Source organism: Eptatretus burgeri, chromosome 12, assembly GCF_056783735.1.
Source record: "Eptatretus burgeri isolate ZD-2024b chromosome 12, Ebu_testis_v1, whole genome shotgun sequence".
Lineage (NCBI taxonomy): Eukaryota > Metazoa > Chordata > Myxini > Myxiniformes > Myxinidae > Eptatretus > Eptatretus burgeri.
In genome coordinates, this window is record NC_140972.1 from 98,345,003 (window position 1) to 98,360,727 (window position 15,725).

Consider the following 15,725-nt stretch of genomic DNA (forward strand, 5'->3'; position numbering starts at 1 on the left):
CCCCCAAGGCGGAACACCCCCTTGGGGAGGGGAGCAAGTGAAACCGCATCAACCTCCTTCGTGCGTAAGCCTGGTGTTGGCTTAGTGGCTCAGCTGGCTGGCTTGGGATCCTTACATGGGATCATTGGTCCTGATTTCAAGCCCTGTTGGAGGCTGAATTAACACCAGGTGGGGTTGACTCAGCCTGTCAACCTTCCAAGGTTAGCATAATGAGTACTGTAAAGGATTCGGCGGTGGCGGGATTTGCACCCTACTCTTGACAGCACTGCCGTCTTCAGGGTTATAACGCCAGCCGGCTCGGCACAGGTCTCAGGTTACGCGCCTCAGATCACGATACCAAAATACACCTGTGCCTTGCCAATCAGGGAAATAGACCCTGGCTACAGACTGGCTTTGTCAGAGATCGAGCGAAGTCTGCCAGTCCGTAGCCCATTTGGGTTTTATATACAAATCGAGCAAATTGTTCCTCAGCATGGCACAAATAAACTGAAGGCGGAAACTTTCATATGAATCAGCCAGATTTATTGGGGACAGATCGGGGAATACGACACAAGCAAAACATTCACGACAATGTTATAATCAATCTATAACCCGCTCTTAACTAGGGAGCTATGGATTACGGGTTTTGAAGGGAACCCTAGCGAGATAAACCTTAGACAACATGCAGACAACATGCGGACAAGACACAGAGTACTTGGTGATGCCTCATGGACGAGAAGAAAAGTGTCAAAGGGAGGAATGCGGTTCGTGACAAGCCGATGTCATCGGATTCGAGCACCCAGCTCGAGCATGCAGCGTGGCAAAATGGCGCTCGTCCTCCTTCTCCCGGCACCGCTTGCGCACCAGCGTCAGCGCGTTCAGCCCCCGTAAAGTTGACGACACAAGAGCAAAAGATCCACGGTGTGCTCCAGCTGGCTTTTCACAAGGTCCAGCATACAAATCCAGGCCTGGCCTGCTCACCAGATTAGGCCAAATTGGGGTGTTGGGCTCCGCAGGTGGATCGACGGGATTACAAGACGTGTCTAGCCGTGCAGCGAGTCGGGACAGTCAGAGGCTCTGTCACTGGACTCCGGATGAACCTGTTGATGACCTCCTCATAAAAGTCGATCGCCGACTCCCCTCATGCAGTTCCTCTTGCCTTTCTCACGAAAGCCGATCACAAAAACCCTCATGCAGTTCCTATTGCCTTTCGGGGCGGCCTTTTCACGAAAGCCGATCGCAAAAATCCTCATGCAGTTCCTCTTACTGCCGATCGGCCGACTGACACAGCCGTCCCTTATATCGCAGATCGGGACTCGACACTCAGGCAGTTACTCTTGCCTTTCGGGGCGGCCTTTTCACGAAAGCTGATCGCAAAAACCCTCATACAGTTCCTCTTACTGCCAATCGCCCAACTGACACAGCCGTCCCTTATATTGCAGATTGCGACTCGACACTCAGGCAGTTACTCTCTTGCTTCTTGGGGCTCGCTTTTTTGGACACTCCCCCGGGGACCCGTGATTGGTCCATCGCTCGAGATTGCAGCTGCCCTCCACCAATCGGCTGCCGACACGTCTCGCCGATCGACACTCTCAGAGCGCTGGGCGGGGCAGGTTCGGAGAGGGGAAGGAAAATAAGCAAGGCGCCTCCCGGTCCACCACCACTGTACGAACACTGGACAGCCGGCTGCACCTCCCGACACACATGTAATGTCCAATTACTGAACAACCTGACTAAACATGCATTTAAGGGGGGATCTGGGCTAATCCTATATTTAATAACACACTAAGTGCCATTTCCGCAACAGTACCACTGTACTGGTTTAGGGGCACAGCATCAGTGGCACATTCACACCTCAATGGAATGATCACTGCCAAGCTGCCATATGCAAGAAGAAGAAAAACAGTCAGACAGTCAGATAAACAGACCTCAAATTGTGTATTTAGAAAGATAGATTTGTTTTGGCCAAAATAGAAAACAGGAATGAACCTGTCTTTTTTATGATGCACTAAAATGATGCAACCCAAAGTGATCAAATATATAAAACCAGCTTTATTAAGTAGAGTATGCCCAAATCTTTGGCAGTGAGCAGCCTCGAGAATGTACATGTCTGTTACAAGCAGGGTGATTAATCAATGTATGTGATGAATCAATCCGTGGTTATCATATATTAATTTTTAGTTCAGTAGTTATAATCGCATTAAATTTGTTTTTACTTCGGCGGTTATAATCACATTCTATTTATTTTTAGTTCAGCGGTTATGATCACATTATATTTATCTTTAGTTCAGTGGTTATAATCACATTATAAATATTTTTAGTTCAGTGGGTATAATCACATTATATTTATTTTTAGTTCAGTGGTTATAATCACATTCATTTATTTTCAGTTTCGTGGTTATGATCACATTTTGTTTATTTTTAGTTCAGTGGTTATGATCACATTATATTTATTATTAGTTCAGTGGTTATAATCATGTAATATTTATTTTTAGTTCAGTGGTTATAATCATGTAATATTTATTTTTAGTTCAGTGGTCATTATCACATTATATTTATTTTTAGTTCAGTGGTTATAATCACTTTATATTTATTTTTATTTCAGTGGTTATGATCACGTAATATTTATTTTTAGTCAGTGGTTATAATCACATTATATTTATTTTAAGTTCAGTGGTTATAATCACTTAATATTTATTTTTAGTTCAGTGGTTATGATTGCAATATATTTACTTTTAGTTCAGTGGTTATAATCACATTATATTTATTTTTAGTTCAGTGAATATAATCACATTATATTTATTTTTAGTTCAGTGGTTATGATCACATTATATTTATTTTTAGTTCAGTGAATATAATCACATTATATTTATTTTTAGTTCAGTGGTTATAATCACATTATATTTATTTTTAGTTCAGTGGTTATAATCACATTATATTTATTTTTAGTTCAGTGAATATAATCACATTATATTTATTTTTAGTTCAGTGGTTATGATCACATTGTTTTTATTTTCAGTTTGGTGGTTGTAACCATACTCTATTTAATTTTAGTTCAGTGGTTATAATCACATTCACTTATTTTCAGTTCCATGGTTTTGATCACATGATGTTTATTTTTAGGTCAGTAGTTATAATCACATTACATTATTTTTAGTTCAGTAGTTATAATCACATTATATTTGTTTTAAGTTCAGTGGTTATAATCACATTATATTTATTTTTAGTTCCATGGTTATAAACACATTCTATTTGTTTTTAGTTCAGTGGTTATAATCACATTACATTTATTTTTAATTCTGTAGTTATAATCACATTCTATTTGTTTTAAGTTCAGTGGTTATAATCACATTACATTTATTTTTAATTCTGTAGTTATAATCACATAATATTTAGTTTTTAGTGCGGTGGTTATAATCACATTATATTTAAGTTCAGTGGTTATAATCACTTTATATTTATTTTTAGTTCAGTGGTTAAATCACATATTTATTTTTAGTTCAGTGGTTATGATCACACTATATTTATTTTTAGTTCAGTGGTTAAAATCACGTATTTATTTTTAGTTCAGTGGTTATGATCACAATATATTCATTTTTAGTTCAGTGGTTATAATCACATTATGTTTATTTTTAGTTCAGTGGTTATGATCACATTATATTTATTTTTAGTTGAGTGGTTATAATCATATTTCTTTATTTTCAGTTTCGTGGTTATGATCACATTATGTTTATTTTTTGTTCAGTGGTTATAATCACATTCATTCATTTTCAGTTTCATGGTTTTTATCACATTATGTTTATTTTTAGGTCAGTGGTTATAATCACATTACATTTATTTTTAGTTCAGTAGTTATAATCACATTTGTTTGTTTTAAGTTCAGTGGTTATAATCACATTATATTTATTTTTAGTTTGGTGGTTATAATCACATTCTATTTGTTTTTAGTTCAGTGGTTATAATCACATTACATTTATTTTTAGTTCAGTCGTGATAATCACATTCTATTCGTTTTAAGTTCAGTGGTTATAATCACATTCTATTTATTTTTAGTTCAGTGGTTAAAATCACATATTTATTTTTAGTTCAGTGGTTATGATCACAATATATTCATTTTTAGTTCAGTGGGTATAATCACATTATGTTTATTTTTTGTTCAGTGGTTATGATCACATTATATTTATTTTTAATTCAGTGGTTATAATCATATTTCTTTATTTTCAGTTTTGTGGTTATGATCACATTATGTTTATTTTTTGTTCAGTGGTTATAATCACATTCATTTATTTTCAGTTTCGTGGTTTTTATCACATTATGTTTATTTTTAGGTCAGTGGTTATAATCACATTACATTTATTTTTAGTTCAGTAGTTATCACATTTGTTTGTTTTACGTTCAGTGGTTATAATCACATTATATTCATTTTTAGTTCGGTGGTTATAATCACATTCTATTTGTTTTTAGTTCGGTGGTTATAATCACATTATATTAAAGTTCAGTGGTTGTACTCACTTTATATTTATTTTTAGTTCAGTGGTTAAATCACATATTTATTTTTAGTTCAGTGGTTATGATCACAATATATTTATTTTTAGTTCAGTGGTTATAATCACATTATGTTTCTTTTTCGTTCAGTGGTTATAATCACATTCATTTATTTTCAGTTTCGTGGTTATAATCACATTATGTTTATTTTTAGTTCAGTGGTTATGATCACACTATATTTATTTTTAGTTCAGTGGTTATAATCACATTATGTTTCTTTTTCGTTCAGTGGTTATAATCACATTCATTTATTTTCAGTTTCGTGGTTATGATCACATTATGTTTATTTTTAGTTCAGTGGTTATGATCACACTATATTTATTTTTAGTTCAGTGGTTATAATCATATTTATTTATTTTCAGTTTCATGGTTATGATCACATTATTTTTATTTTTTGTTCAGTGGTTATAATCACATTCATTTCTTTTCAGTTTTGTGGTTATGATCACATTATGTTTATTTTTAGTTCAGTGGTTATAATCACATTATATTTATTTTTAGTTCAGTGGTTATAATCATATTTATTTATTTTCAGTTTCGTGGTTATGATCACATTATGTTTATTTTTAGTTCAGTGGTTATAATCACATTTATTTATTTTCAGTTTTGTGGTTATGATCACATTATGTTTATTTTTAGTTCAGTGGTTATGATCACATTATATTTATTTTTAGTTCAGTGGTTATAATCATATTTATTTATTTTCAGTTTCGTGGTTATGATCACATTATGTTTATTTTTTAGTTCAGTGGTTATAATCACATTCATTTATTTTCAGTTTTGTGGTTATGATCACATTATGTTTATTTTTTAGTTCATTGATTATAATCATATTTATTTATTTTCAGTTTCATGGTTATGATCACGTTATGTTTATTTTTAGTTCAGTGGTTATAATCACATCCTATTTATTTTAGTGTATTGAGAGTCAGATCTGTATTTTCAGCTTGGCATCACAATCTGCTTTGTGATGCTTTTGAAGGCAATGTACAATCGGAAATGCTGTTTGATGGGGCGACATATTACTGTTTGTAATATGAATGAAATGGAAATGTTGAATAAAAAAGGTATTGAAGATAGCAATTAAGCATTATCTGAATCTATTCGATATGCGAAATGGGATTGAATGAGACTCACCATTATTGAGGCGGAGTTTTGGTGAAGAAGATAAAGGAGGCAGAATTTTTGTTTTGATGTAAATGTGTGTGGTTTAGATTTGTGGTGATTGAGAATCAACCTTGTGGAGTGGGATAAGTGGGAGTGGGATAAGTGGTTTACTTTGTAGGGAGTATTTGTCAGGAGTGGGATAAGTGGTTTACTCTATGATCCATTTTTTGTACAGGCTCTATTTTTAATTTGACATGTGATGACAAGCTGTAAAAGCGTTCTATAATTATTCTTAATTTGCTGTATTCCTTTAATGAATTTAAGGTTGGGGTACAAAATTTGAAACAATGGAAGACTAAAAATATTCAGATTTTTAATTACGAAAATATGTTTAGGGTAGGGTAAGAATACTGATTCTGGCTCACTTTTCCCCATGTAAATGAATGGGGGATTTTCAGCGATTTATATTTTTTTTCCCTAAAAATAAATCCCCTTTTTATCCCAAGGTATATTTATTTGTCTCCCCTTTTAACTTGGAGGTTGAACCTCATTGAATTGAACACCTGGGGGTTGAACAGCTCACTCATTGAACCTAAAAGATTTGTTCATTCTCAAATTCCTTCAATAGTTTAATTTTCTTTGCACAATAATCCCCATCTAAAATATTGACAAACAAAACATTTGAATCTTTATATTTTTTAAGATACCCCTTTTGTGCCATTACGAAATGATAAACTTCTCTTAATGCTCTCATCTGACCACCTCCTGAGCCACATATCATTTTGAGATTATAGTAAATTGTTTTTTCATTGTTCAATTGATAACCATCAAAGTTTTCAGTCCATTCAAGGATATTCATTTTTTTTCTTTACATCCTCTAACTTACTAGTTTTTAAATTAATTCGCTTATTTGTTTTATTTACCTTTGTTTTAGTTATTTTTTCAATAAGACTTATTTGATATTTTTCACATTCATTATGTTTTCCATTTATATACCAAGACTGAGATTTTCTCCACTCTTTAGTTTGATTAATACTTGGTTTAACCATTTATATATTGTGAAAAAACGCGGGTGTAGCCCTTAAAAACCCTAACCCATCTTCCCATCGTTAAAACATAATCTATTTTATACACTCTATCATACAATATCCATATGGAACACAATCTATTCCATTATCTAAAATAAATCTCTTATCATCAAAGGCTCCTAATGCCTTTTTATTTACTTCTTCACTATATATGTTATGTTTATAACTTCTTATTGTATTCATTTTCCTATATTCTTTCTTATTCATCAAACAATTATAATAATTTCTAAAAGTTATTGATTTCTTTATTACATATTTCTTTATTCCCTTTAACCTCTTATCAATCTGTTCACCATACTTATAAGCATATGCCTTTGCTCTCAATCCAATAAACTCACTCATTACTTTTCCACCCAACTCATCCTTAAACTTACCAATAACCTTTTCATTCTTTTTGGAAAATAACTCACTCTTCTTGCTGAAATTACTTGTATCATATACTCCAATATTTTTCTTCATATCTTCATAAACATCATCAGTTTTTATATCTAGGATAAAACTATCAGTATCCATATACAACAATGAAACATTTTCACCATACTCTTTCTTTAAGTCATTATACAAATAATCATACATCAATATCTTTGATAAATCAAGAACTGCTGTTCCAATATAAATTGGTTTATCCATTACAATACTTTCCTTTTTCATATGAATTGCAGAAAAGTTCTCTGAAAAAACCTCTTCTCTCTCAAAACTTGGTTTATTTATCAATCTCGAAGCTTCTTTCCAAGATGTTGCGAATCTAATGTTTTGCCTGTTTCTAACATTTTCCATAGTCTTTCCAAATACAGCATTATTCATTAATTTATAAAAGTCCCCTTCAAATTTTACTTTTGTATTTGCTCTCATATCTGTATTAAATTGAATATACTTTTTCACCCAAGGACTTTGTTTAAATTTTAAAACTCTATGAATTTTAGCTACTCTCAATCCTTCTCTCAAAAACTGTTTTAAGCTTCTCTGATGTAAAACATATCCCTCTTATCATAGAATGTTGTTAATAACTTTTCTGTTGATTTGCCTTTAATATTAAAACTTTTATGATAATCACTTAACCATTCTTTCTTTGGAGTTTCTTTCTCACATGCAAAAGGAAGATCTTTATGCTTATTATGAAGATCACTCGGTACCTCAAATCAACTTCAAAATAATAACCTTCTTCTTCGTCATTCAATTCCTCTTGAGAAGAAATAACAATATTCATCAAAGCCTTTTCATAATCCTTTTCTTCCACCCACTCTAATTTACCATAAGGCAGAGATTGAGACATTGCCCATCCATACAAATTATTAGCATCAAAATACATCAAATAATTACTATCTTTTTCACTATCATAATTTGGAAGATATTTATTATTTGCTTTAGCATATCTTTTTTAACATACTTGTGATATTCCACCTCTCTTGGACTTCTCAATCATCAAAAACATATCAACATCACTGATTAAATCTATATCTTGTTTTGTCATTTTCAACATTGCACTCCAAGCTAAACCAGGAGCTGTGAAATAGTGGGCAGGGTCTAATCCATAACAATTTTTATTATGACAGAGTGTTCTAAAAGCCTCAAACACATCAGCTAACAATAAAACATCTGTTTTTAGATATAAATCATGATATTCTCCAAGGTTCTTTATCTTAAATATTTTCCATATTTCTTGTGCGTGTTTATATTCCTTATCACTTATCTCTTCTTCATAAAGGTTATTATAGAAACTTTCTTTTGAAGGAAGTTGTGTTTCTTTAAATCTCATAAATGAATCCATATAATCATAAGGATAAATTCCCTTACTTGTAAGAATTTTCTCTTTACTTTGAATTTCATTCCTTGTTTGAATTTCCTCTCTCGTAAGAATTCCTTCTTTAATCAGAATTTCATCTTTAATCTGAATTTCCTCTTAGTTCGAATTTTCTTTATAATTAGAATTTCATCTTCAGTTAGAATTTCCTCTTTACTTTGAATTCTCTTTAATCTGAATTTCTCTTTAGTGAGAATTTCTCTGGAAAGAATGAATTAAGATTTGGAAAAGAGTCTGTGGAGCTTAGATTTGATGCGAGGTAGGCTAGTGGTGTTCCCATAAACTTGTAAGAATCTAAAACCTAATACGAGTTATAGGTTTTGTGAATATCATTTTTGAAAATGAAATATACTTTTGACTTGTGTTTGTTATAGCAGAAATATTCCTGGTGTTTTTGAAAGTTCATTTATAAATAGATGTGTATCATAGTTGGCGCTGTTGTGAAGAAAGACTGGAATAAAAGAAGGTAATTTATAATTAAGATTACAACAGGAATGAGCGGGACCTCTATATTTACCAGTAAGATGACAATGGTCTCTAACTTTAGACTCCTTAATTTCCCCCTCACAAATATGGCAGATATTGTTCATTCTAAATTCTAATTTTTCTTCTTTGGTTAATTTCATCGGTTCATTTGTTTCTTTCATTAATTTAGTGAGTCTTATACAATCCTTTTCTAATCGTTTTACAAACTCTTGTGAAGCATTTTTTCCACGATAATGTTCAAGTTTGTTATACTTTTCTCCAACAGATGATTTGATATAATAACAGAAACCACAAGGAATATGTTTTTGATATTTATTTGTATATGGTTCTTTTGGATTAGGAGAAGCAGTATTTATCTTTTTTAAGGATACATTCAAAATCAGCGTATATCACAAATGGGTGCATGATAGATTTATTATAATCTTCAAAATAAATCTTTTCACCAGGTTTAGGCATTGTAATTACAGCTGATTTATGATTACTACAATATTTTGAATGTTGTTCTAATCGTTCTTTTGTATGAAATGAATTAAGACATCGCTTACAAGGATATATTTTGTTTGCTGTTCTGAATACCTGAGAAGAGATTAATCTTGATAAATTATTGATGTATGTGTAATGTGAATTCTTTCCAACACTAAAATATAAAAGGTCAATGTGTGTTTCTTCATTTTTATAGTTGTTTGAAATTTTTAATATTTGAACTTTGTTTGTATCCGTTAATCCATATACATTAATAGAAAGATTATTCTTTTTCTCAAATTTAGGAATATCTGTTAATGGCATTGGGAATTTAAAATCTTTAATGTCCAAGGTATTCTCATATTTCATATATTGTTTTACTCTTTCTGAATTACATTTTGGTGGATGTAAGTGAGCAAGAACAGACCAGAGAAAACATTTATTATCATTGTTCTTAATATTAACAACTGCCTTCTTTAGTTTTATTTCTTTTGGTAATTCAATATAAGAAGAAGCTTTAAGAGGGTTTGATTTTAGAATGTGTATATCTAAAAGATGATTTTTTTAATATTGAATCCACTTCCTACCACTGTATTATCAACATCCTCCTCTTGTCTTGATAGTTCTTCATAAACTCCACTATTCAAAAAAATCTTGAAATGATGTTATAAAATGAAGATCTGTTCTCATATAAGGAGTTTGTTCTTCATCTTGTCTTTTCATATTCATTTTCACTCCCATATAAAACTTTAAAGTTTTTATTTCTTTTAATATCTTTTAATAAATTTTTCAACATCGGGTTTCACTATTTCAATTGATTCAGCTATTGATGATGGACCGGGTTCTCCAAATTGAAAAATCCTTATTTTTATATGCCCTTTAAATACCTCATCCGTGTTTTTAATATAATAGTCTCCCTTTACTTTAAACTCATTTTTCTTGTGTTTTTGTGATTGAAGATGTTGATTATAACTACTCTTCAAAACATCCTTTGAACAGATATCACAATGTTTTCTTTCCAACTCAAGAGGAGATATTTGATGAAATAGATTAAATGTGTGTTTGTTGGTTCGGAGGTGTTTTCTATAATGTTTATATTCGTGATTACAAACATCGCAGTACGTTGTATTCACCATATTTATAGAATAAAACTTTGCTTAAACTAAAATTTTCTTGATGAAAATTTCGTTTAATTTATAGGTGAATCTGTGCTTAAAAACATTTTATCCTCCAACTTTTTCACTTAATAAATACAATGTTTCAAGACACAAAAGACAAGTTTCAATCAATCTCTTCATCTGTTAAAGATACTGAGAAATATGTCAAGGATGTAAAATTGAACAAAGATAAATATAACAACTATTGGATAAAAACTATTATGGTAAATAATATGAGTTCTTCAATTTCCTTCAGTGGAAGGGCTTTTAGTATACCTGGTAGAACATCAATTAAAGTATCTCCTCTCCTTCTAGTAATATATTCAAAACTAGAAAAAGCAATGAAACAAGAAAAGTATCAAAGAACAAAAACCTTATGGATGAAGCTTTAGAAAGAAAAGATAAGACCATCTGTAATATGCAAGGAGAAATTTGTATTTTTTTCAACAACCCTAAAGATGTAAATCTTGATGAAATAAAGGATGTTAATATATCAGGTGAAATGACATTTCGTTCAATAGTAGTTAACGATAATTTTAAAATTACCTTTAATATAAAAAATGTTGTCGTTGAATCTGATAATGAAAAAAAGTATATCGATATCGATGGTAATATACAACTGAAAGTATAGATGAATTTCAGTTTAATGAAAGTTTTACTTTATAAATATGCTAGACTTTCCTGATTCTCCATATGACAAATTTGAGAATTGTCCTGCGTGTGAAAGACAGGGATTAAACACAGAGTCAAAAGCCTATAAACAATGTATATTCTGTGATTATCTTCTAATTAATGATAATAAAAAATATAAAAAGGAAAATAATTCTTTTAGATTTACACCAAAAATGAATTACTTTACAAGATTGATTAGAGAAATGAATGTAAAGTATGAGGATGATAACACACCTTTCCTTACAAGGGAAGAAACTGAACGTATAAGAGAAATGTTCAAAGGATTGTTGTTGTATATTATTCATGGATGTAATTTTCAGGGAAATATCAACACAAGATATTGTATAAATAAAATAATGGATTATCTTGAAATTAAACCTGAACTTAGGATAAAATATAGAGTTTCTAAAAAAGCCAATAATAAATTAAATAACCTGTTTTTCAAATATATAAATGAATGATTTTTTACCTATTTGGGAAAATAAGATAAAATTTAACAACCATAAAAATCTCCCAAATTCATTAAGATGTCTCATAGTTGGTTCAAGTGGATGTGGAAAAACCTGCTTACTTTTAAAAATGCTCCTCACTCCCAACTTTTTAGATTATGATAATTTAATAATTTTCACAAAGTCGAGTTTTCAACCAGAGTATCAACTACTCTCACAAGGTTTTAATGCTGGTCTTCAAAAAGAAGATATAATAGGTTTATTTAAACGTCAAAAAAACCTAAATGATTATAACATTGAAGATATAATTCAACTATTTTGTGATACACAGAGATGTAAAAGAAATCAAATCTTATAACTTGTATTCTTAGTGATAATACGGATGATATACCGTCTCCCCAAGATTTGGATAAATCAAAAAGAACCTGGTTATCTTTGATGAGTGTGTTAATGAGAGAAACCAAACGGTAATGGACAGCTACTACACAAGAGGGAGACATTCTTCTTGTAATTGTATTTATCTTAGTCAATCGTACTTTCAACTTGCTCGCGCTTCCATCAGAAACAATTCTAAAACTTTTATTTTATACAAGTTAAATTCAATAGATATCAATAATTTTTGGAGAGATAATTGTTCTACATTATGTAGTAAAAAGAAATTTGAGGATTATATGAAGCACACGACTGAAAAATATAAATATATTGTTGTGAAACAAGATGAGATATTAAGGGATATATTTTTTGTTTTATAAACAATTACATATATAAATGACAACTATTATTATAAATCTTGTGGGTAAATCTGCTTCTGGAAAAACTTTCATAAATCAAGATTCTTGTGTAGTACAAATGAGAATATTGTAAATTTACTTAAAAACACCCCGTGATACGCATTGTATCAACAACAACTAGAGCAATAAGACCTGGAGAAGTAAAAGGTGAAGATTATCACTATATTTCAGTGGAGGAACATATGCGATTGAGGAATGAAGGACAAATATTTGAGGAGGTTTCTCTTGGTACAACAAAATATTCACATTGTAAGAGTGAGTTAAAGAAACTAAAATCTGGTGGTGTTGGGATATTAGAAACTAATCCAGAAGGAACGAGACAAATTATTAAATATCTGAGCGGAGTGAAGATTTTATCATTCGGTTTTGATGTTGATGAAGAAACTCAACACAAACGTATGAAAAGCAGAGATGCAAGGATTAGTGAAGAAGAAATTACAACTCGCATTAATGTTAATAAAGAATTTGATGAAATATTTAAAGAAAAGGATTTATTTGAACACATCTACTTGAATGATGAAGAAAAGGAAAATTTCCCTGTTGATCTTTACAATTCATTAAATGATATTTTACAATAAATAAATGGATACAAAAGAAAGAGCAAGAAGATTTAAGGAACATCAAGAGTTGGTTTCAAAAGTTGTAAAACAACAGGAAGACATAAAGAAGAAACGCAGACAGAAACTAACGGGCGAAGAAGCATTTGAAAAAAAACAAGAGAAATTTTTTAAACCACTTTTAAAAACTTCCCAAGAAAAAATGAAAGATGTTTCCACAGTTCCCACAGTAGAATATACTCCTACAAAGCTTCAAATGTTAAAAGATTTCAGTCAAATGACGGAGGAAGAATTAGAGCATTTAGGAGAATTAGAATATGATGATGAAGGTTTATTTCAACAACTGGAAGAGATTAATCAACCCCCTGATTATATTGTGAATGCTGTTCAAAACAATGAATATTCAGCGGATTCAAAAACCAAAGCAGGACTCATTCCAACAGAACAACCAGCAATATTTCATCTTGTTCAAGAAAAGGTATTGATATTTAATGATGAATTAAGGTTCTTAAGTTCTGCTCAACCCCCTGTTAAACTAACTCCGAGATTAATGTTTCTTCTCACAAAAGATGGAAGACAAGGTTCAACTGTGAGGGATGAATCAAAGTATATTGATAAACCATTGGATATGGAAAATAATGATGATAGAGTATATATTGATTTGCTGAACACTCTAAATTATAAGGTTATTCTTTCTGGTAAAAGTAGGAAGAATGAGAAGGAGAAACACATTATTCAGGCTTTAAGTATCCTTGGTTCAGGTATTAGTTTTCTTCCAAATGACCCATCGCAATTAGTTAATAGACTGTTATTGTTGTTCGGCAGTAAGAAGGCTGGAAATAACAATTGTTTTAATGAAGCATCAGCCATTTTAGACCAGTTGATGAACATGAAAATAATTAATAAATCTCAATATAAAGACATTTTATCTCATATTAAATAAGATGAGAAGCACAATCCTGAGTTTTAATTTCACAACAAGCGACCACACATCTTCATTCCCATACCCACTACAACTTGACACAACAAAAGAATATGAGGCATCTTTATTGTCCATGGAGACTTATAATACCTTATTTAATATAACCGAGAAAAATGACAAGTTTAGTTATAATCCGGGAAGTGGATACAAAACGATAACAGTCTCACCCGGAGCATACGAGATTTCTCAAATATCTTCCGAAATTGCTCGTCTTATGAAAGAACAGGGTGATGAACCAAAAAATATTGTTATAAACATTCAAAAACATACTTCAAAATCAACGATTAAAGTTAAAAATAACTACAAGGTTGATTTCACAATTGATAATTCATTTAGAGAGTTATTAGGTTTCTCCTCAAAAAAGATTGAAACTAATGGGACGTTTTACAGTGATAATGTCATTCAAATATCCTCAGGAATAAATTCGGTGTTAATTCACTGTGATTTGATTGATGGTGCTTATAATGATGGATTAAAAACAAATACAATATTTTCATTCAGCGCATACTCAACCCCAATTGGTTATAAATTCAATATGGAGCCTAAAAATTTGGTTTATCTACCTGTGTCAGGAAAACCATACACAGAGTAAATTTTAGGATAACCGACCAAGATAATCGTGTGATCTCTTTTAATGGAGAAGTTATATCCATCAGAATTCACCTACGTGAAGTTTTTCAATAAATAAATACGATGGTTATTGTGAGGAAGCACGAGTTGGGAAAATATAAAATAATTACAGGGGATGGGATGTTCCTTTCCCCGTACTACAAGGGTGAAGGTATGTATCTTGGTAGAGGATACTATAAACCTAAGAGACAAAGGGGTGTCGGACATCAATTTAGAGGAGATGGGATAATTGATACTCTCATGGGTATTGGTTCAACTATTCTTAAACATAAAGACCTAATTGGTTCAACTGCTTCTGCTGTGGGAAATGTAGCAGGTGCTGTAAAGAGTATAAAAGATGCTCAGAAAGAATCTCATAAATTACAAGCAATAAAAGAAATTAAGAAAGGTAAAACTCAGTTGTCCGCCGAAGAACGACAGAAAATAATTCAAATACTTGGATCAGGGTTTCAAAAGTTTTAACATCTTTTTTCCTAAATAAATACAAGTATGGAAGCAATTGATAGTATCTATGATTTGGATGATACTATTATTATCTCAAACTCCACTAAAAAGAAGATTACTTCAAGGTAAATGCAATAACTGGAACAGACTGGAATACAAATGGTACAAAAAGTTTTGAAATAAATAATCAACAAACCTATTTGAATCTCTCCGAAAGTTTCTTGTTGTGTAAATTTAAATTCACTAAGGCTGGGAATAACACAAACGCTACACTTGTAAATGATTTCTTCTGGAAAATGTTTGATAGTGTGCGATTGTATATTGGAACACAAGAAGTTGAAGCGGTTGATTATGTCTCTGCTGTATCTGAAATGATGAAATTTACACTCTATACATTCAGTGATAGAATGGGAAAGGGGTCTGTCGAAGGTTTTATTCCTGATATGTCAACGGGAACAAACACAGACCCTGGGTATACTCAAAGGAAAGGAATGTATAATGATGATACAAAAGCAGAAAATAGTTTTACTGTGGCAGTTCCTCTTAAAGGTATATTTGGATTTTGTGATTATGAT

The 15,725-nt window shown here is 31.4% G+C and overlaps 1 protein-coding gene across 1 annotated transcript in view; it reads right to left on the reverse strand.

Moving 5' to 3' along the window:
- Positions 1 to 535: 535 nt before the first annotated feature.
- LOC147016219 (attractin-like protein 1) overlaps positions 536 to 15,725 on the reverse strand; it is a 334,549-nt gene continuing 319,359 nt past the window's right edge. The window contains exon 29 of the mRNA XM_085849045.1: positions 536 to 1,579. Coding sequence (XP_085705171.1) covers positions 1,572 to 1,579 — 8 coding nt within the window. The 3' untranslated portion in view covers positions 536 to 1,571. The remainder of the gene's footprint in view (positions 1,580 to 15,725) is intronic.